The sequence below is a fragment of the Chinchilla lanigera genome, unplaced genomic scaffold, assembly GCF_000276665.1.
Source record: "Chinchilla lanigera isolate Chin_1 unplaced genomic scaffold, ChiLan1.0 scaffold00022, whole genome shotgun sequence".
Lineage (NCBI taxonomy): Eukaryota > Metazoa > Chordata > Mammalia > Rodentia > Chinchillidae > Chinchilla > Chinchilla lanigera.
Genome location: NW_004955423.1, coordinates 21,719,601 through 21,742,954, shown reverse-complemented (window position 1 = coordinate 21,742,954; position 23,354 = coordinate 21,719,601). Strand labels below are relative to the sequence as shown.

The 23,354-nt window shown below is 40.4% G+C and overlaps 1 protein-coding gene across 4 annotated transcripts in view; it reads right to left on the bottom strand.

The window, feature by feature from the left end:
* Positions 1-23,354, bottom strand: part of Lrrc40 (leucine rich repeat containing 40) — a 43,385-nt gene that overhangs the window by 6,766 nt on the left and 13,265 nt on the right. For 3 of the 4 annotated variants that reach the window (XM_005385259.2, XM_013514399.1, XM_005385260.2), the window contains 7 exons: positions 21,021-21,163; positions 19,912-20,084; positions 15,697-15,784; positions 15,535-15,580; positions 5,076-5,187; positions 2,953-3,060; positions 307-417 (listed from right to left, as the gene is read on the bottom strand). In XM_005385259.2, coding sequence (XP_005385316.1) covers positions 307-417; positions 2,953-3,060; positions 5,076-5,187; positions 15,535-15,580; positions 15,697-15,784; positions 19,912-20,084; positions 21,021-21,163 — 781 coding nt within the window. The remainder of the gene's footprint in view (positions 1-306; positions 418-2,952; positions 3,061-5,075; positions 5,188-15,534; positions 15,581-15,696; positions 15,785-19,911; positions 20,085-21,020; positions 21,164-23,354) is intronic. The other variant, XM_013514398.1, reaches the window with a different exon arrangement.

Here is a 23,354-nt window from a genome sequence, read left to right as displayed (position 1 = left end):
AAACAATATGCAGGCAGTATTTCTCATGTGTTGTGATTTTGCCTAGGCCTAAATTTGAAGAAAATGTTACTATTTTAAATAACTTTGTCTTCTCACTTAACTTATAAAATCCTTACAAATGCCAAATGTCTTATTAAAATAACTCGTAAATACTTAATTTTAGGTTTTCCCTCAGATATTGTTAATTAGGGAAAGGCCAGTGTCCACACTACCTATGAAAACATGACCAACAGGGCAACTTAGGTGACATTAAAGACAAGGCAAAGGACAATTTTTAAGAAGCCAACCAACATTAACAATAAATACCTGAGATCTACAAAAGTCAATTTCTGAAGCATGCATAACTCCAAGGACACAAGCGAGAGCTTATTAAAACTGAGATTGACGTCAGAGACCATCTCCTTCAGCTCCACAATTCTGAAACAAAAATACTTTAAAATGTGAGCACTAAATGCACTGCCTGAACTTCGAAGCTCTGAGTATACAAATAGATCATCAGGGAAAAAATCCCAGATTATTTCTGCCAGTTATGATATTTTGTATCTTTTAGTTTTCACAAAAACTGTCCTTGGGTGTGTAACTAATAAAAATAAAAAATCTTTTAAAACATAGCGTATTATCTATACAATTGCTATTATCCAAGAGTTTCCATTTGACCTCAAGCACATATTGAAGCTTAAGTTCAAAGCCCATTTATTCTGTATTTAAACCCAGGGTCGAAAAAGGAGAAATAAGAGCCAGATAATTTCTATACTTTATTTATTAGTAATTTGAATCCATAAATCAAAATTTTACATCCCTATTGATAACACCTTTAGATTACATAATATAATGCTATGTGTAGGTACTTCAAAAATGTCAACTTTTTTCATATATTTAAACTATATTTAAGCAAATTATATTTAATCATAATCATAACTATGTAGCAATCATAGTTCCCAGGTTTGGCAAGCATTACAACTAAACAGCTTAGGCTAAAGACTTAAAGGAGAACAATTAAGCATTCCTAAGTATGCCTAATCAAGCTTAGCAGTTTTGGTTATGCTATTACTACGATTTATCAGAAAAAGTTAAAGTATAACAAATCACTTTTAGTCTATCACATTAGCAAAGAAAAAACAGTGAAAGACGACCAAATGTTGGGCAGAAGATGCGGTGAGGGAGAAAATGAGTTTGAAGGCATAACTGATAAAGCGTAATGGAAAAGTTATTGGCTGTATCCCTCAAGAATCATGCTGTTTGACTTCATAATTTTTGTGAATTTGGTCCAAAGAACCAACATTTTATTTTGGTTATTTTGGAAATTTGGTCTGAAGAACCAACATTTTATTTAATACTATAAACAACCTTACTGTATGCAGTTAAATTAGATAGTTTTCTACATAGGTAAATATTTATGGCAAATAAAGCAGTCAAGATATAATAAATGTTAAGTATGATACAACTTCAAGTCAGGAATAGCTTGAAATACAATGTCACTAAGAACAGTAGCTCAGTGATATGGTGCTTCACTTGATCCAAAACTTTATGACTACATATTACTTTTGTAAAGAAAACTACTGTGAAAAGTATAAATTGTGTATTAAAATATGTAAACAACAGGGGAAATGGTTTGCACACTCTAAAGCAAGGTCTGACTTTACTACCCTTTCTCGTTGGCCTTTTAAATTCCGAAAAAAAAAGTGATACAATAGCCATGGTAACGAGATAACTTTGCTTTGGATAAGAAGCAGGGAATGTGAAATGAGAAAGTATACGATCAAGTGGTATCTCTTAAATCACTCCACATTATTTTCATTTAGCTTGTGTGATCCATTCCCCCAAAGCAAGCCTGCCCTACCCTGAGAGCGAATCTGTAAAATATCCTCTCAGCCCCAGGAACAGGAGACAACCGAAGCTGGGCTGGCTCCCTCTTTGCAACTGTTGCTCTTAAAGTTACCATCTTTCAAGACCTGTACTCCTCAAACTATCCTCTATAGATAGAATGTATTTCAGTTTGCATGACTTAAAAAATTTTTAACATTAAACTTTTTTTGACAGACAGCTGAAAGTCATTCTTTGTTCCCATTATATCCTCTTCCTCATCTCCCCCACCTTCTTTTAACTACTTCAGTGCCTACTGGGTACTGGGCCTGGTCAGATGCTACGTATGGACCGTGCCACTTAACATATAAACAGCACTGCTGCTAACCTTACATTACAAGTGAGGAATCCACGAGCTGCTAGTTACCCACCCAAAGCTGCACCGTAGTACATCTGGGAAACAGTACAAGCCGCTGACTCCATGCCTAAGTTCTTGTGCCTCACAGAGAGTTGTAGTAACTGCTAGGTTACCTGCTAACCTTGTCTGGATATACTATACATGTTTCTGCTAGATACCAAACATTCTTAAAAGTTCAACCGTATACCAAACTAATTTTCTTTCATAACCCACAGACTTTGTTGATTAACATCTACAAAGATGTATTAAACGGTACAAAATATAATCCAAATGACTTACTATTACAGGAAATTTTTTAGAAAACAACGTATTAACAGGGTACAGTCATGTTTACTATCAGTGGGAAAATTCAGTGGCTTGGCAATTCATTAACATAAGGCCTGAAATGAAAATTTCTATTAATATATACGGAACTGTGATTGGGTTGCCTCTTAACAACTTCTCTCCAACATTTCACTAGACAGGAAAAATAACTTAGTATTTTTAATAACTCCAATACCTACTCTCCAAGTTTACAATGTAAAAAAGTTTTAAGACTCCTGTATACCTCTCAGGATATGAGAAACTATCTCAACATTTTGTTATATTCTTCTAATATTAAGAATCCAGAAATTTAACATGTACCTTCAAATTAAAGAACCATAAAAACTAATTTTTCTTGGAACTACAATACAGCTACAACTGAGAGTGAGTCACACCTAAATAAAACTTGCATCACGCATACTTCCTACCTTTTTGGAATTTCCTGTAGCTGATTCTTACTGAAGTTAACAGAAGTGACGACATTGCCTTTTACTGCATCAAATACTTCGTCAGGAATCAAAGCTGCTTGCTTATCACTAAATGAAAAATGATTTTAAAATGAAATACTCTTAGCAATCCACAAAGGTAGGGTTAGTTTTTAGTTTTAAAGGCCAAAGGTTTTATAACAATTTTCAAGGTGGTTGATTGTGATGTTCCATAAAGAATGACAGTAAAATGTATCCCAGACAACATTCTATATCATAATACCATGCCATACTCTCAGTATTCACACACTCAGTGCGAAGAAAAACCAAGATACTTTCAGAGTGTAGGAAAACTAGAAGACATAATATAACTAAATAGAATATTTCTCTATCTCTGACTGGACCTAAATTTTTAATTTCAAAAGCTATTTGTCATCCTTTTTCTTAAAAACTCAAAGAAGGGTCATCTGCCATCTTTTTTTGGATACTGCAAGATAACAAATACTTTAAAAAGCTCATCAGCGGCACAGCGCCTGCCTGGCAAGTGCTAGGTCCTGAGTTTGATTCCAAACAAACACACAAATAACTTATCGGTACACTAAATTAGTTTTAGGTTAGTCACATAGACAAATGTCCCTCTCCTTTAGTATGTGACAAAGATGGAGTAGTGGACTGAGACCAAGCTACTCCTAGGACTACCATTAAGGAGCTCTGGAATTTAACTTCTCTAATCCTCAGTACTTTGAAATAAGAACCTGAAGAGCTTACCAGTATTATTTATGTCACATCTTTTGCAAATGTAAATATATATATATATATATTTTTTTTTTTAACATTTTCAGTAAGATTTCAAAAAGTATTAAGTAAAAATATAAAACCCTAACAATTTGAAAATGTATCAATTTGTTGATATTATAATTAGCCATTATCCTTACATTCTTTTTTAAAATAATGATTAATGCCTAACACAAAACATCACTTAAAACTCTTGAGGTTGAAAATCAGCTTATAATCGAAATAAGATGCTCCTTTGCATTTTCTGAGAGAACAAGTGCAGTATAGTGAGAATTCAAGCAACCTAAGATGTATCTTTATCAGGGTGGCAAAAAGCAGTCAGCTTATAGTGATTCTACATCTGAGCAAGAGGTGAGAACCATGTGAATGAAAAACAAAACATCTGAAATGGATTCTGGAACCTGACTGCTGCAATAATTCCTACTGAGACATCCACGGTGCGAGGTCAGATACCGACGACAGCTGTGTGGACTCCTGTGTGACTCGTCACCTGTCTGACTTGAGCCTTCTGTTCTGTTCTGTTCTATGCTTTTCTTTCCTTTTCTTCCATATCTTCATTTTGGGGCAGCATCTCACTAAATCACGAAGCTGCAGAGGCTGGGCTCAAACTTACAACTCTTCCGCCTCAGCCTCCCAAAGTGCTGAGGTACCCGGCGTGCACTACCATGCCTGGCTTGAATCTGTATTCATTTCTATTTTCACTTCAATAACCGTACATGAAGCAATCCCCAAAAGCTTTGACAGTGCTGCTGATTTTTATTATTGTTGCTTCCAAACTGAAAAAATACTTTACAGTACCTTCAGTCCTTGCATAAGTATCTTCTTTCCCCAATTTAATAACTTCTCTAAGTTACAAAAATTGTAGGCTTTTGTCTAAATCCATACACTGAGGGTTTAACTGCTTCTGTGTTAATGCATGTGCTACCAGAAAACATTATAAGTGTGATAAGTTATTTATTTATTACTTAGTCAAGTACTTCATTACCTAAATGACAATTGTCTCTTATTTACTAACAACTCACCTTCATATAAAATTCTCTCTCAGTGCTGATTACTGAATCAGAGAACTTTATTAGCAATATGGTCACTCTTTCATTTTTTATAATACAATCTTTGCATTATGCAATCATCAATATCTTAGGCATAATAAATCAGATGACAAATGGGCATTTAAAGTCAGTATACTTTTATTTCATCGATGTTTTTGCAATTAGTATTATTCTAAGTTAGGTACTCTGATATATTTCCTTACTAATCATACTTTTCTGAAGGATTTTTTTTCTCAAAATTTTCAGTGTGTTTTGTAGTGTTCAGTAAAGTGAATTCCATACCTATAGTCCAGTATTTTTAGTGTGACGATGGCGTGTACATTGACCCTGGACTCGCTCGGTAGTGTCATGGCTGTGGTCTCAGGAAAACTGTCACTTTGCCTAGGTCCATCATCTGGCAAAAGAAAGTTATATGAAACCACTATTTATTCACTTACAATTCTCAATATTATAGAAACACAGCATACATGATTTCTGGACATTAATGGTAAGAATGCATTTAAACATATACTTTACTCCCAGTAATTTGAATATCATTCAGAAACATAATAAAAAATAAAGTTCTACAGTATGGCTTCAAAACCTGTAAAGAAATTTATCAGCCACAATTTTTACACTATACTAAGAAATGACGATAAGCAATCCTTCTTCTTAAGCAAAGTAATATGGTCCCTTAAAGGAATTTGTAAACAAAGGAAAAATACTACTTCCCTCAACTGTCTACCACAGAATATGCCTACCTTTTCAGTTTAGGATATAATAAAGCTAGCTATCCTCACCCACTTAAAAATCTGGCAATATGCATAATCAAGCTTTTGGATATTATAGTCATTAAGATTTTGTTCAAGCATATGCAAGACTTCAACTGAAACAGGTATTTTCCTAACATGCAAACATATTCACACATTCTTATACTATATACCATCTTACTAAACTCCAGCACCTCTTTAACACTGCCATCATATAGTGTACATATACATACATATATGTATGTATATATATATAAAACACACACACATACACACACACACTTAAAAAAAAAGGACTGTGGATTCTGGAGGAAAAAAGATTTGAACAATCTAAAGAGAAGCGAAGTTAAAGTATACATTTTCAACAATGTAGAAAAGATGAAACAATTCTAGAATCCATGCATAAGAGCACAAGACACCCCAGGAGAAAACAAAGAGGTATCAATGATTTTGCTTTAGCCCAAAAGGCATTCAAGGATATTTGTTAAATATGAGTAAGTATATTCCTCTTCCATTGAGTTCATCAATCTTTCATTAAGAATGATTTAAATATATATACGATTATGAGTTTATAAAAATATCCACTTTGAAAAAAGATATAACAATTATTTCCCATGCAAATACACTATGAATACTTTATTCATAAAAGTAGCATAAGACAAATGCTAGAATATCAAAGAAATAAAAGGTATCAAGAGAATGGTTTGGTATTTAGAAGTTCCCTAGCCATTTAGTTAAAATATATAAAACACTGCCAAAATTGTATATGCAGAGAGGCCAACCAAGCCCAGCAAGACACTCTCCATTTCCAGGGATACTTTAACCATCAGGATGAAGCAAAACTGCAAAGGGAGACTGCTGGCTCTGGGATGGGAAGTGGTGTGAAAGATAAACTGATTTATCATTACATATTTGCACAGAGGATTTTTACAAATCATTTCCATTTATTGACTTTTTAATTTAAAAACCTGTATAGTAATTTAGAAATCTCAAATTGAAAAGGCCCACTAAATGGCAAATACAATGAATGAAAGTAGAACCACACCGAAGTACAGTGGTACCGCAGTTCATGAATGCTTTCATTTGCAAACAATTTGGTTTGCACACAGGAGCATTTGGCAAAATTTTGTTTTTGTTTGCAAACTCTGCACGGAGTGACCAACGCGGCTGCGGCCACCTTTCCACACAAACACAAACATGCCCCAAATCACAGAATAAATTAAGTTCATGAACCGAGGTTCCACTGTGTAGTATCCTGTAATTTTAGAATAATGGCAAGAGAGAAGATCCTGAAAGTTTCCAGGGAGACAATCTCGCTAACTGTGCCAGTGGCTGACAGAAACATAGCCCAGTAAGAAGACAGTCACATAGCAGGAAGACAGGAACTGCTGAAGAAATTCTCCGGTCTCACGGAGAGTGAGAAGGGCGTAGAAGGTGAGCTAGCTGAATGAGTGGCACTAACCCGGAAACCTTCAGGATGTCCACCTGTTCCTTTGCAAGCAGCGGACACTGCTCTGCCGGGCCATTACCGCAGTGCCCGTCACTTGGCCTTAGTTGGTCTGGAAGGTGGGCATCAGTACCAAAAAAACCCAAGGAGTCGCAAATTGCTCTGACTGGAAAGGCCAAGTCAACAGTATGTCCTAGATGACACGTGAGCACCACGCAGTCAAGGAGCACAGGGACAGACTCTTCACATCCAATGTGCTGCGGTGAGTTTCAGAGCCTCGGAGCCGTAAGTAGGAGAAGTTCTGGAGCGTATCAGACAATCTGAGCAGCCCAGCTCTCCCAACAGACAAGCGAAGGATTACGTGTCCCTGGACTCCCTCACGTTATCCAGCCTGCTGGATGGCTTTTGTCTAAATCCATACACTACTACTATGGCACGAAGTGAAGAAGATAAACAAAAATCACAAATCACGACACGGAACGGGTACACGGCTATTTCTGCGGGAGCTGTGTATTTACAGAGGGCTGGGAGGACTACACAATTTCCCAGTGCCAGGCAAGCAGCCGCCTCAGAAGGGACTCGGGAACCATACAATCACTACACTTCCCATTTCATTTTCATGACTGTTTCACTGTTTGACTTTATTACTCCTCTTTTAAAATGGCAGGTACTAAATGAACGCTGTCTGACGCCGGAAGACTGCGGGTCGAGAGGAGGAGTGAACTACAGGCAAACTAACCCAATCAGCTGAGCCTGTGGAGACTAGGACTGCAGTGCTAGCTGCCTGGGGGAAGCTGCTACCATAAATGCAGGTTTCCAGGCTCCACCCAAGTCTGCCACAGCGCAAGTTGTAGGAGTGAGGCCCACAGTCTGCTTAGCAAGCCTTCCCGATGGCTCCGGTGAACACGAAAGCTGGAGAACCACCATCCTAAGCTCTCTCTCTAGCCAAGCACCCCATTTTTATTACGTAAAACACGAGGACCACAATCAGTCATGCACAACCAGCAGCAATCCTGGGTGTAGTTGTAATTAAAACCAATTTATTCACTGACCCCGTAGCTGTGACTAGCTTCTGTTCTTTGGCAGTGACTGTCCGGGTGTCAGGAACATGCCACGGCTCGGTCCAAGGTGGACCGTCCACCCCTGGTTTGAGCATGTAGGTGGCGTTTGCCCAGACACTTCATCAGTGCAAAATCGCAAGACATCTGAAGACATGATACCACCACACAATCTATGCCCAACCGACGGGCAGTCTTCTACAGTTGTATTAATAAATTAACACACATTTAGTAGGTTTTAATCTATTTATAAAGCTGGGGACTGACCCAGGGCATTGTAAATAAATGTATATTCTAGACACATGCTCTACCATGGAGCTACATCCCCAGCCCAACACAGTGGTGTAAAACACAGGAACTCCTCTAGCGCACACACCCCACGCAGTGTGGCCTCATTGGACCAGATCTGGCCACCTACCCCAAAAGCCAAACAAACAGCACAGGGACGGTGGAGTAGCAAAGGGGTTATTCAGTGTAGCCACGCTGGGAAGACAAGGGGGCCAAGCTCTGCGGTCCTGCCCTATTTTTAAGAATCTTTGTGATTATAGTGGGTCAACTCATTTAATCCATAATAATATCCTTAACTTAAAGTCCACTGATTAGTTGGGCCTGGGGGTGGATGGCTGTAATACCAACACTCTGGAGGCTGAGGCAGGAGGATGGCTGCTGCTTTTGAGATCAACCTAGGCTACTATATAGCGAGTTCCAGGCCAGCCTGGACTGCACAGTGAGATCAAAAAGATCTCAAAAAACCAAAAACATAAATGAATTAAATTAAATTAATTAAGCCTAAGTGTTATGACATAACTGGAAAGTATCTGCCTTAGTCCACTTACTGAAGACTCGATGATTTATGAACAATAGAAATGCATTTGCTTTACTTCTGGACTGGGCCAAGTCCATAACCAGGTGTCAGCATCTGGTATCTGGTGAGGGATGCTGTATTTACAGTGGAAGGACAGGTCAGGAGGACGGGCCTTCAACCCTGTCACCATGAGGCGGCAATCCCAGGCGCGAGGGCAGTCAGGACCAGCCCCCTTGTGGTTCAGATCTGGAAAGCACCTCAAGCCTCCCGGCTCAGAGTCGGCCTTCTGGAAGGCGCCTGCATCACAGGGCGCTGTGCCTGCGGGTGGACTGATGTGCGGACGACCGCAGCAGCAGCATGGTGCTGTCTGGAGCCGCGGCTGGTCACAGCGGGCCCCTGAGCCTAACCTGGCATGGCAGAGCCCCCAGCTCCCCGGCCACCGTGACAGGAGCCGCGTTTCCCCCACTGTGCCTCGCGGCCTCGGAGCAGCTGACCTCGGACGAGACTGAGGCTCCCGAGCCAGAACAAAGCTCTGCCCCTTTCAGTGCATCTGCTCCCCGCGTCACCGCCTCGGAGAGAAGCTCCACCCGCAGTGCCGACAGGACCCTCACTAACCACAGCACGGCCCACCGGGGCTCTCACAAGCTGGCAGGACCTCACCCTGGGGAGACACCACACGCTGCTGCCGAACTGGAGCAAACCCTGACCTGCAAATGGGGCCCCAGAAGCTGCAACCCCAGCAGACTCTGGGTAACTAAAGACGGTCTTCCAAGGCTCCGTGCTTAGTCCTGGAGCTGCTCACAGACCGTAACTTGTACACAGTCTGCACTCGGGCAGCTAGATTCCTGCAGACTTCAAGTCTAGTCCCTAAGAAAATATTTTAAACACAATCAAGACCAAATGCTTAATTAGAGCCCACAGACATTTCCCCAGGCAACTGACTCCACCTGGAGAAAAACGAGTACATACACAGGTGTCATCACTTGAAAGACCGTGCTGACCAACGCAAACATTCAGTGCGATCCAGATGAGTCAAGGACATTGTTTCACAGGCGCCACTGCATGAAATTCTGATTCTCACAGATAAACCATCCAAGAAGGCATTATATTCATATTACAGAGCAACGCATGTAGGTTCAAGTGCTGCATGCCTGTAATCTCAGAACTCAGGAAGCTGAGGCAGGAGGATCACCATGAGTTTAGAGGCCAGCATGGGTAACGCAGTGAGTTCAAGACCAGCCTGAAATATATAGTGAAACCCTGTTCCCAAAATAAAATACATAAAAACTAAAAAGTAGCAACAAAGTGTCTCAACTTGTTCTTCAAAGAGCTTTGGGAAACTAACAATTAAATGCAATTCCACTCACTGTTTAAAAGACTGGGACTGCGTTATGCCAAGATTCTGACTCAACCACCTTAAAAGCCTAGCCTCAGGACTGCATTTTAAAAAGTTCCACAGCTGACTCTTACCTTGCTCTGGAGATGCACATAGCCTGGGTTAGCTTTCCATCACTGAGACAAAGAGCTGAGAGAACCCGCAAGGAGGCAAGGCTTGCAGGGCTCATGGTTTCCGAAGTTTCAGTCCATGTCTGCTTGCCCTCTTGCTTTGGGTCCATCACAGCACAGTATGTTCCATGCACGGCGCATGGGGCCAAGGTGGCCTGCTCACCTCACGGGGGCCAGGAAGGGAGGAGGGAGACCAGGGCGCTGGAGCCTCAGTATCTCCCTCTAGGGCTCAGCCCCAGTGACCTGACTTCCCCCAGTGAGGCAGCACCTCTGCAGAGAAGGCTGAGCAGGGAGTAAGCTTTTACCACAGGGCCTCTGGGGGACAGTTCAGATCCAAACTATAGCACAGCTGGTTCATTCACTGAGAAGGTTATTCACAAAAAGCGCATTTCTTGTAAGAAATAAAGCTATGCTTTGATAAGGAAAAACCTCGGTCCTTTAGTTGTATGCATGCGCAAAGGTCTATCTGAAATCAGATTATGCATAAACATAACTGTTTTTCATATGACTATTGCCATTATAAAATCCCTGCCAATGCATGTTTTGAAAAACTCAACTTAGCTATCTTGAAGTCCAAAGAACTCAGGCTACATTTTAAGCGTGCATGCCTGTACAAACACAATAAAATGAAGAGACGAGAACGAAGCACTGGAAGCTACAAATGTCCACAGATCCCTCGGAACTTTAAATGTGATCACACAGCTAGCACAAGAAGCACGAGTGGGAAGATGGCAGTAAAATGAGCAGTCAGAGGTGGGGGAGATAAACGCCTGAAAGGTTATGAACAGACAGTCGCTTCCTCTCAGGCTTTGAGCATGGGTACTTTTCTCTATTATTTTTTAAAGCAGGTAAACTAATTTTTTTTCTAGTTCTGAACTTAAGGAAAGAAAGCCAGTCCTTTTGTGCAGCTGGCTTTTGCTTGGTTGTCCTATTTGAAATAAATTTTCCTCTCCCCAAATATAAGAAAAGGAGAGCAAAGGAGAGAGAGAAACAGACAGAGAAAGACAACACCAAGGCTGAAGAGGAAAGGGCTACACGACACAGGTTCCCGTGAAGACACTCGGCACAGACAAATTCTCAGAAGACGTTTTACTGACCCTTGGTCAGGGGGACTAAGCTACTGTTACTCTGGCGACGCTAGTTTCCCCATTTTTGTCCTCTAGATAGAATATGTACGTCCAGAGGGACAGTGGAGAGGGGGTGGGGAGGGGCCGAGGGGGTAAAGATGATTGTGATGTGTATACCGCCCCACGAGGGCGACCGCAAGCCCATGCTGGAAGAAATACATTTCCCAGAGACCAACTTAGGTCAGGACAACACAAGGAGCTCTGCTCACCTACTTCCCGGAAAAACTCGGGAAATCTCTAAGAGGACATCGCCATGAGCAGCAGCAGCGAACCATTTGCTGAAATGACTGTCACAGGAACCTCAGATGAAGAAACACTTGAAAAGGAAAATCCACGCAAGTTCAGTGAGATGGCTCTGGCACTCCCACTCAGCCTGCTCCACCCTGCGCTCTCCCAGCTCGGACAGGCAGAGGCCCCTGCTCCCGATGGCCACAGCCAAGAACACAGGATTCCCCTCAGCGCCTGCACCCAGCCGATGGCTCTTCCTGGAAGGCACGGCAGCCTCAGCTGCCTACTGCTGAGTCTAGAACCCTGCGAGCGGGGTCCAGAGGCTGGGGCCCCTTCCTTCCGGTCAATTCCCAACCCTCCCCTTCCGGCTGTGGTTCAAAGCAAGGAGAGACAAGGATAACAAGCTCCAGCCACTGCCCACGGCCCCCAGGGAGCATTCAACTGGAGGCTGGGGGACACTCAGCCACCGTCCCATTTCCAGCTCCACAGCCCTGGCCGCAGGACTGCTCCTGATCTCCTTCCAAGAGAACTGACCTCTTTTCAGTGAAGGGAAAGCTCTCAGAAACAGGGGAACTTTCAGGAAAGAGCGAGAAAGAAGAGATTCAGGTGCCAGCTAAGGATATGGGTAAGATGGTGGGCGAGCAGCTCACAGGAGAGACGGCAGGATCGGGGAACAGGGACACGCGCACGGCCTGGAGGTGCTGTGGGGATGAACCTGCTGGCAGCAGCGGAGTTCGGTTATTAGGAGCAGGCGGTCAGGAGAAGCCTACCCACAGGGCTGGGTAGAAGGAAACAGCCCACCGGGAAAGCAGCTAACTCAGCAGTGCAGACGAGCTTAGCGAGCCAAAGACGAAGAGGACAAAAAAGATAAAAGGTTGGGATGAGAAGACACATGAAAACTTTTCCCTCCAGGAAGAAGACTCTAATTTAGGACTAATAGTGTTTTGTGAGACAGGGTCTTGCTATGCAGTTCAGGTTGAACTCACCTTGAACTCACTATGTAGCCCAGGCTGGCCTTAAACTCATGGCAATCTTCCTGCCTCAGCCTTCTGAGTGCTACGATTACAGGCGGTGCCACCAGGCCTGGCTTACAGCTCCTGTCCACCTCCTAACTGGGACTTAGACTCAAGAAAACATTAAACATACAAGAGAACTGGCTTCTTTTGAAACTCTAAAGACTCACCTCCTTTCACCCCACCCCCCTTAGAGCCTAGACTGCACGCATGAAGCATGATGGACTTCCTCCCCTTTCCTGGGCAGCACCAAGAGGTACACTAAATGCACTTCTGACACACTGTCAAGGAAAGATGGCTGTATCAGGCTGCAACTCCGAAACTTGAAGAATATCTCTCGTGCTATTAGACAAAGTAGGTTTTCAAATAAAAACAGTGTGTCAGGAACATACCGAAACAAAATTAATCAACGAACTATTAAACAAATCAAAAGACATCAAACGAGAAATCAGAAAACACTTTGAAAGACAACAGAATACATGGAAGCATACAAGTAGCAGCTAAAGCTCTGCTTGGAGGCAAATTTATAGTTATTAATGCCTATATAAGTTCAAATCAATAACCTAACCTCCAACTTTTAAGACATTGAAAAAAGAAAAGCAAATAAAGGACAGTATAGACAGTGATTAGATTGGAAGTTAATGAAACAGAACAGAAAAACAGTAAAAGGAAGGAAACTGAAATTTGGTTCTTCAGAAAGCTCAACAACAACAACAAAATCAACAAGTTATTCGCTAACGTTACAAAAATAAAAAAGCATAAGCTGAAAAATTACATGCCAACAAATTAGATAACCTGGATACACTGGACAAACTCCTAAAAATCAAAAACAATCAAAAGTGACTTAATAACAAATACACTAGTTAAGCATAGGTAGAAACTAAATCAGCACCCAAAAACACAAACTCAGCACAAAGAAAAATCCCAGGCCTACATGGTTTCACTGTTAAATCCTACCAAATATTCAAAAAATCTGTAAGAATACTTCAAAGATTCTTCTAAAAAATAGAAGAGGAGGGAATATCTCCCAACTCACCTTCTGAGGCCAATATTAATATTATTATTAATGATTGATATTAATCTGATATCCAAATCAGACAAAAATACATGTGGAAAAGAAAATAATAGGTTAATAACCCTTATGCACATAGACATAAAAATACTCAATAAAACAGTAACAAAAGAATCTTGGTAACATAAAAAGAACTACACAGACAGAACAAAAATGGCGGAGTACGTGCCAGCAGCCAATCACAGCCTCTCCAGGACTGGCACTGTGACATCCGGGAAAAATCTACCCAGCAAGGACAAAGAGAAGAGCTCCAGGAATCAAGAAAGAGCTGCCGGGAAAGATAAACATCAGGGAGCTACAGAAGACAGCGCACAGGAAAGAACAGCGCAGGCTGGGAGATCACCCCGGCTCCTGGGGAGGGGCCTGCCCCCAAGCACAGGGAAGCCTGGACCGGGTGCGCCCCAGGACACACACAGACACGCTGGGGGAGAGGGCAGCAGCAGCCGGTTGGCGGTGCGGTTCTGGTTTAAGACTGAGCTACTCCAGGAATGAGAAGGCACTTCAGAGCCTCTGGTGGGAGAGGCCTGGAGAGACGCACAGCCAGTGTCACAGAGGCCTCAGACACGTGCGCGCAGGGACCCCGGGCGGCCCTCAGCGGTCCTCTGAGGGGCTGGCGCCGGCACGAGACCACTCCCTCCAGCACAGGGCTCAGCGATCTGTTTGCTTTCGCCACCCGCGAACAGGCTCAAGGATTTGCCTCCGCGGTCTCTGCAGAAATAAAATTACACGTGTGGACCTCCCTCCTCATCTTGGGATAAAGGTTCTTAGGAGGAATGCCTGTCCACAACGCAGCTTGCCTGAGGCTCCCCCTGGCTTTCGGGATCCATGAAAACATGACTACGCTGATGCGCCCTCTGAGCTGGGTCAGAGTCAGCCACTGTTTTGTGGAGGGGAAAGCTTATGCGCAGGGAAAGAAAACTCTTTCATTGGCGGGAAATGAGTCTTAGAAAAGTAGTTTAATAATTCCCAGAATGCCAAGGTAGAAAGCAAAAACTGCAGAAGAATGCAACTGCTACTCCTCTGACCTGTGCGGACGGGACGGGCAATGCAGGCTACAGGAATCCGAAGAGGTGGGACCCCCACTGGCAGCTGCGGCTCTCAGCCACTACGCTTGCCGTACAGGACTGCACTGGTGTAGCTAATTATTTCCTCGTGCGCTCGTTTATAACTAGTTTACTGTGACAGACACGAATAAAATCTAGGATTTATCACACTTTCAGTCAGGCATTCATTTAATAAGTAATGACTGAATATAAATACATTTATATTATTTTCATTTTGGTACAAGTTCATGTTAAGTAATTACATCTTAAAAATGTCTCTCAGTTTCTTCAGAACTATGTATGGACAATAGATACTTAATACTGACATACTTACAGGTCACTTGAATCCAAATATTATATCCTGAAAGTGAAGTTCTGCTGCTTTTTCCAAGTTGAAGAATTAGGCACCTATTGAAGCTTTGTTAGGCTATTTTATGATTGGTAGATTTTAACATAAATCTAAGAGATTGAAGGCAGAACATTATCACTGAGAGTTTAAGGATTTTTAAAATAACTTCAGGATTTGTATGGCTTGTGTGGATCCAAATTTACAGCCACAACTGCCAGGGGATATTCCTTCTAAACATTCATATCCACACCACATTGAAGTTTAAGTAGCTTACATGTCATCATCTTTCATATATTCTTCAGAATACAAAAGAAAATAGAAAAAGCAGAAAATAAATGAAGTACCTGTGATTTTGCTGCGTAGGTATTTGAGGACTTCTTGAGTTCCTTTCTAAAAGGACGGAGACAAAGACACACATTCACCAGGGCAGACCTTAGTTTTACAAATCAGCATCCATATTTGAATTTCGATTTAGAAATAAAGAGCTTAATTCTCAATATCCTTACATTTATAATTTCTCTTCGAATGGTCCTCAAAGGGTTTCCTTCTAGTGCCAGGAATTTCAAATGGAGGTTTCCCAATGAATAGGGCAAACTGTAAAAGATTAAATTGATTTAAATTAAAACACTAAATATAAGAATAAACTAACCATATAATTGACTGAAAATAAGAACATATGACAAACAGTACATTACATAACGGTCTCAAAGGAGGCCCAACTACTAAGCCTAAACTATTTTCCCTGAAGATAAATGCTGAACATGCAAAAGAAAAGCCACACATATTTTTGACATTGTCCTACGAAAACTGCAAAACTAGAAAGTGGTCAACAGAACATTTGCCAAACTCTATCCACTGCTAAAAAGTAAATGTTAAAAATGTGAGTATTAATGAATTAGTATCTCAAAACAACTATTCTCACTGACCATTTTGATTTTGCACTTTAAGCAAATAAACAAAATTCTTTCTAAATGAAAAACATGCCAAAAAGAAAATAATTTTCAATCATCCAGATGCTTTCATTCAATAAGAAGATACAATCTCATCAAATTTATTAAGCTTCTATAAAGTAGAGGATGACGGTATGGAGATAGCAGGATTGGTGTTCTAAGCTTTTAACTGAACAAATGAAAATGACATACACAACTACCCAAACGCAGTAATAAATATCTTACACTGCTGATGAGAGTATAATATAGTGCAGCGACTATGGACAGCAGAATCTTTTATTAAACACACACCTACCATACACTAAGCAATCCCATAACTATGTATTGAACTGGAAGAAATAAACAGCCAAAAACTCAAACAGGACTCAAACATCCATCAGCTGAGCAGCGAAGAGGTAAGTACATCGCTGAGGCTCACCATCGAGTAATATTCAGCAACAAAAATAAATGAACTACTGATACAAACCACCACATAAATGAATCACAAAACCTTTCCGCCCCATGAGGGAAGCTTTATGCACAAACTATACAGCACATGCTGCTGTTTACAGGGCAGCCTAGTAAGGCAGAACCAACCGCAGCACTTCAGTGGTTGGCCGATGTTAGTTGTATGGAGTCAGGAAAGTTTGAGGAGACAGCAGTGTTCTACATGACAGCAGCAATGACTACACAGATGTACAGGAGATGTTATCAAACATACAGCTGATGTCTAATTTTTTTTTAACAGCTACTATAGTAAAAGACACCGTGCCGTTAATCCCTCTCAAATGCTCTCACTGCTCTCCCCACTCCCTGAAGCAGCTCTGCAAGTCCTCTCCCATGAGTGTGTTTAGCTGTGCTGCCCAGGCTGCCTCCGTGTAACTGACTGCAAGCTTTAACTCGCATAGTCAGTTGGACTAAGGTGGACGGGGACACACCCCTGCTCCACATTAACTTACACTTAGAACTCTGCCTTTCGGTTGGGTGTTACTCATCAGCAGCATTTACTGGATTTTTTGTCACAGCTCCAAGACACCACAAAAGAGGCCTTTCAAAATTGCTTTTAGGAAGAAAAATGGGGTAAGGGAATGTGAAGTGCATTCACAGAAAGGGGGGTTTTGAGGGAAATTAGAGGAACTGCAATGTCTTTTCATATAACAAAAATTTTTAACAAATATTCACTGTATATTTCAATCACAAATCTTACATTTGTCAGTCATCAAACTGTATGGCTGAACTGGTGAATTTCAGTATATGTAAGTGATACATCAACCATGAGTATCATATAAAAACATACACAGTAAGACAAACGCTACACAACCTAAGATGCTATGAAAATAGAGCTAGAAGCTAGGAGGGGGAAAGGCTAAGAAAGGAAAAGCAAAGCCAGGGTTTGCACTTAGAAAGAAAGGGATGCTGTCCGGCAGCAAGGCAGGCAAAGGGCTTTTGATGAAGGAACAAAACGAAGAGCTGGTGTATTTATAGTGCAGGGCAGTCAAGGAATAGGAGACCCGTAACAGCAAAGGGACATGAATGAGGTCTGAGTGTGAAACACCCTGGAACTGTTTTGCTAGTAACTTTGGACTTTATGACATGGTAGCTCTCAGAGTGCTGGTGGGAGGAAGATCAGATGGTCAAAATCGTCCCAGGAATGGCTTCTTTGATAATAATAATGATAAAGAGGAAGAGAGGGACAGGGGGAGGGAGGACGGGAAGAAACAAAAAAGAAAAGAAAAAGAAAAGAAGGAGAATTCTAAGACTGCACTGTAAGTGATTCTAAAGTACTGGTCCCTCAAAACCTGGATTTTGCCCCTTAGTGCTTCTTAAATGATTTGAGAAATCATTTAAGAAATTTGAAAAACTTTGCTATGGCCATGGGAAACCATCAAACATTTTAAGCAGAATGATCTAGTCTTTTTTAATAAAAACTACTCTATTAGCAGTGTGAGGAACTACACAGAAGAAAATCTACAGACACAAAATGAATTATCATTACTGTCTCACAAGTATTTGCAGAAAGGGAAAAACAACTCAAATATTTACTAAATACCATTATATCCCAACTGTGTGTGTGTGTGTGTGTGTGTGTGTGTGTATGTGTGTGTGTGTGTGTGTGTGTATGAGGTATCTATAACAATTACTTATAGTTTTTTTCTTAAATACTTGCTTTACATTGTTTCATGCAGTAATTTGATGAAACTGCTGCAGAGAAAACTTTGTATGTCAATACTTATGAAGGGCATACGTTGATTCTGTCATACATGAATGAAAAACTAAGCATGATCCATAGAAGTCTGTTCCTCTATGGTCAGACAGGAGTGGTGGTCCACGCTGCAATAATCCCAGCACTTGGAAGGCTGAGGCAGGAGGATCGCCAAGAGTTCAAGGCCAGCCTGAGGTACAAATGAGTTCCAGGCCAGCCTGAACTACACAGTGAGGCCTCATCTCAAAACAACAAATAAGCAAACAAAAACAACAAAAACAAATAGAATGTGTGGTCAATCTGTACCATATGTCATATGCGCACTGTGGGGAAAGAAATCTGATTTTTAAAAATATTTATCAAAATACACACATAAAAGAAAGTCTAACTTGCCTGGTTTTTCTTCTGTAAAGAGAACCCTATCTTTCTAGCATCTAAGTGCAAAACCTTAGACATCTAATCGGTGCATCATCCAAGGTAAGGCTGAGCCTCATATCTTGTATATAAGCGGTAACTCCCTCTCCGAGCACTGTGGTTCTCTCACTCTTTGTGACTCTGCTTGCTCCTCAGTTCCTCTCCGTCCCCAGTCAGCTCACACACAGCTGCTCTGGCTCATCACCTTCTCACACCGGCCCGCTCTCTCTCCCGCTCCCTTGTTAGCACAGTTCGGGTCCTCGTACACAGCGAACTGGACACGGCCAGTGTCTCTCAGTGACACGTATATTAAATTAAACGAACGGAACCTGACTTGCATTTCCTACTCAGAAACCACTGTAGTCAATGTATCCAACCAACCACTATTTATTGGTTGTAATATTACAATCAAATTGGTTCTGTCTGTCACAGTTTTTTTTTTCAATAGCTCTTAACTAATGAAAACTGATTATTCTAGAGCCTCTTCCACCTGGGCTCAATTTAGTTTTCAAGACCTAGCTGCTCACAATCTCCCTCCTCACCCTCTCTTTAGAACTCCAAAAGAGTGGTTTGACTGTTTCCTTCTGCCAAGGGGAACTCATAAAGATCCTAGTCATTCTTTAAAGATCCCCTGCAGGACTCTGGGGAGGCCCAGCCCTGACAGTCAAGCAATCTTCACTTCTGTGCTCCGGGCCACTAACTGCTTCAACCTAACCCAGTCCTGAAGACCACTGCGAAACATTCCTCCTACAGGTCTGCCCCGTTCCTCTCAGTGAACTGTAAGCTCTTTACTCTCCTCAAAACATCTGATATTTCTCTCATGGCTTTGTATTTACTTAACAAATTCAGAGATACTGATCAAGGACTTCCTATCTGCAGAGGCACCATCTAGGAGTTAGAGATAAAGCAGTCAATTAAAAAAGACAAAGATCCAACCTCCCTATGGTTCAGTTCTAGTGAGTTATAGTTATTTGTAAATACGTCTGCTTTACTGTTATATCAAGCTGGCTACTAAGGACAAAAACCTAGTAACATTTCTTTGTACATAATACCTGCTTCAGAAAAATATTAGTCAATTCAAAGTGAAAAAAAGAATTCATGATTTCTATAAATATTTTAACAAATTACAATCAAATAACAGGAACAATTTCTATTCTTTTGATGTTTCAACTTACCTACTAATATCATTGTTGCTTAGGTCAAGCCTTTCCAAAGACTGTAGTAGTGTAATTTCATCTGGAACAGATTTTAACTTGTTATCCCTCAGGTCTAGCACAAGGATAGAATTCAGATGCTTAAGGTGTTCTGCCCCTAACATTTCAATCTGGTTTTCACCTACATGCAATTCCTACAAAACCAAAGATCAGTTATGTGTATTTCCTTCAATTTTATACTACATAATGAAAAAAATTGTGGGCACTCTTAATTCCAAACCATAAACATATGTTAGAAAAGTGCAACTTTCTCATTATTAATATGCTTGTATTTTCAATTATATTTAAGCCATCTTACAGCTAAACAAAAATGGCAAAAACATTTTCAAGAATTTTCTTGCAATTTAAAAATAACTAAGGTGGAGTCTGGCAGGAGCATCAGGTGTTCAAAACCAAAGCAGAACAATGATTTAGTCATTAAATTTACAGGGTTGAGACTATCAATCTAAAAATTGCACTGATGAAAAATTAGTTTCAAAACAGTAAGTTTAAAAACGTTGTATGTTACAGCCAGCTTGTTATTTAATATTGTCATTAGTGGTCAATATATATACTATTTCTCATCAGCAAAATCTTGATAACTAGATGAAAATTAATCATAGTAAATGAAAGTTTTCCCATTATTTTTTAAACCACTATCACCATTCTATTTAGAAAAAGGTAACACTGGACACTCGTACATAAAAATATATACAAAGGAAATTAAAGCATGGTACATGGAAAAGATAGTATTAATCCTATATAGTTAAAATCCAAAAACAGTAATTTTAAACAGATCTGAGTATGATCAGGTAAAGGTGAGAAGCAGAAACTTAAGAGAATTAACACATATAAAATTACTCACCAAATGAAATGGTAAATCTCTACTTTTTAAGTTAATTATATCTTTTCAAAAATTGATTACTAACAGTATCATTATTGTCTGAAACACTTAACAGAGGAAAAAACATAGTACTTAAAAGCAATAATAAGCCCAGGGTAAAACAAGACTAGCAAGGTTTTTTATAAATTAGTTTTCATAAATAACTTTAGGAAAAGACATAGTTATTGAATAATCAACCAAACAGTACCTTCAATAGTCTACAAGAAGGAAATTCTGGTAGAAAACGTAATTTATTCCTTCGCAAATAAAGCAATTCTAGAGATTCCATGCCAGCCAATTCAGGAGGTACAGTTTCCAAGAGATTTGAATTGCAATCCAAATGCTTTAATTCTGTAATACATATTCAGAATTACTGCTGAAAATAACTGTTCAGACCATCTTACAGTCAGAAAGGAAAGTTATTCACAATTCAGTTGAACTACCCTAAAATATATAAATTACACATGGCTTCCCTCAATCATGCACCTTTTAAAAAGCTTGGAGTAATTACTGACATATAAACATGCATGTGTATGTGCGGATGAGCGCAGTCCATAGCTCTACGCCCAGTGGTAGTGATTCTGGCATATCTTTATCTTCCGGCAAGCTGCCTCTTGCTGAAAGTCCTTACCCACTGCCTGTCTCCAACCCCCCAATACTGCCTCCCTCCCACCCCTCCTGCCTGCTTTTCGGCCTTTGTCTTCCTTGTTTTAATTACATGCTTTTCCTCAGCTAACAGTCCTCATAGGAGTACATACTATAGCTCAAGAGAATGTCCTTAATTATAGGGCATCTATCTCCTGTGTCTTTCTTTCTCACAGGCACAACAGAAAAACAAAACTAGAGGAAGGCAAAGGTCTTCGCTTCCAGCATTTTAACAAGCAGTTCTCTCGCTAATGCACACTGTAGATCCCTCCATTTGTCAAGGCCTCGTATATTCTCCATACATTCACCCTCACCCCTCCAACAGAGCTACATACCTAATACACGTTCTACAACTTCTCTTCCTATACTTCAAACCTGTCCAATTTAACATAATTCAAGACTCCACTGACAGACTGCTTCTCTTTTAGTATATGAAGCTACTCTTTGGAAAACAAGCGCCGCACTGCTTTATACTACTCTTAGTTATTTATATAATATTTGACTAGAGGAGCAAAAAGGAAGTTGCTATCAGATCTACCTGAACCAAGTCAATTCTATACATACAACTTTGTCTTGAAACTAGAGCCCCTAATTTTCCAGAATACGTGCATTCAGGCACAACGGCTGAGAGGAAACAAGTGCTGTGTGGTAGAGGACAGCAGTGGAGATGCAGCAAGATTCAAGTTCTGGCTCTACCGTTTCCAATAGAAGTTACAAGCCTGTGCCCAGGGAGCTTTAAACTGTTAAAAAGAAAAAGTCACTCCAGCTACATTCCAGCACTGCTGTACTCATAGGGTGCTGAAAGGATATTCACAAAAGCATTCTGAATTTGCACAGCACCATACAATTGTAAGGTCCTGTTCTTGGAATCTGGTCATTCATAGTGAAACACCACCTAAATCTTCTACTTATGCTGGATTACAAATATCTACGTTGTGCCTGAGGAACAGAAAGCCTTTGATCATCAATTAAACAGGCTATTAGGAAAGTTGCTGGAAACTCTTACAATTTACCTACTGAGTTTCCCTCCCCCTCCCTCCCCTCTCTCTCTTGTGTGACTAGGGATTGAACCCAGGACCCTTGCATATGCTGGATAGGTGCTATACCCTGAATTACAACCCCAGCCATTTTTTATTTTATATTTTGAGACAAAGTCTTGCTATGTGGCCAGGGTGGCCTCAAACATACAATTCTCCTGTGTTGGACTCCTGAATAGCTGGGATTAGAGGTAGGCTCTACCACACCTGGCTGTATTCATTTTTCAATGACATTCTTATTGCTTAAGATATTTTAAACAAATTTATAAAAAAAACTAAACATGCTTCTTATATCTTCATGCAAGATGGCCTATTTTATGTTACTCTATTATAAATGACAAGTAATGATTAATTTAAAGTAAGACAGTATATATTTACAATTTATCTCAAAATTATTGGCAATTAATTGTAAAAAATCACTTCTCCAATTTGCTTCACAAAAGAAATGGTTATAAAAATGAAGGCGTATGTGTGATTAGCAAAAAAAAGACCTCATTGCTGAATGGTCTACAGCTGACACACAAGGCACCATCAATCAAGAAATAATGAACAAAAAAATATTTCGGAATCTTAGGAAGTCTAACATGATGAAGAATGCCTATTTAAATGGTACCTTAATTCTTATATCCCTTAATATTAGTTTTCAAAAGAACAAGAAAAGAGAAAAACAAAATAAGAACAAGCCCAAACATTAGTTCTCCAGTACATAAATACAATAGGGCAATGGTAAACTTTAATAGAAACACAAAACTTTGCACTTTCAGGCCAGGGGTATAGCTCAGAGGTGCAGGTCTGCCTGGCAAGCACAAGGTCCTAAATTCAATTCACTGTGTCACAAAGAAATTTTTTTTTGAACTTTC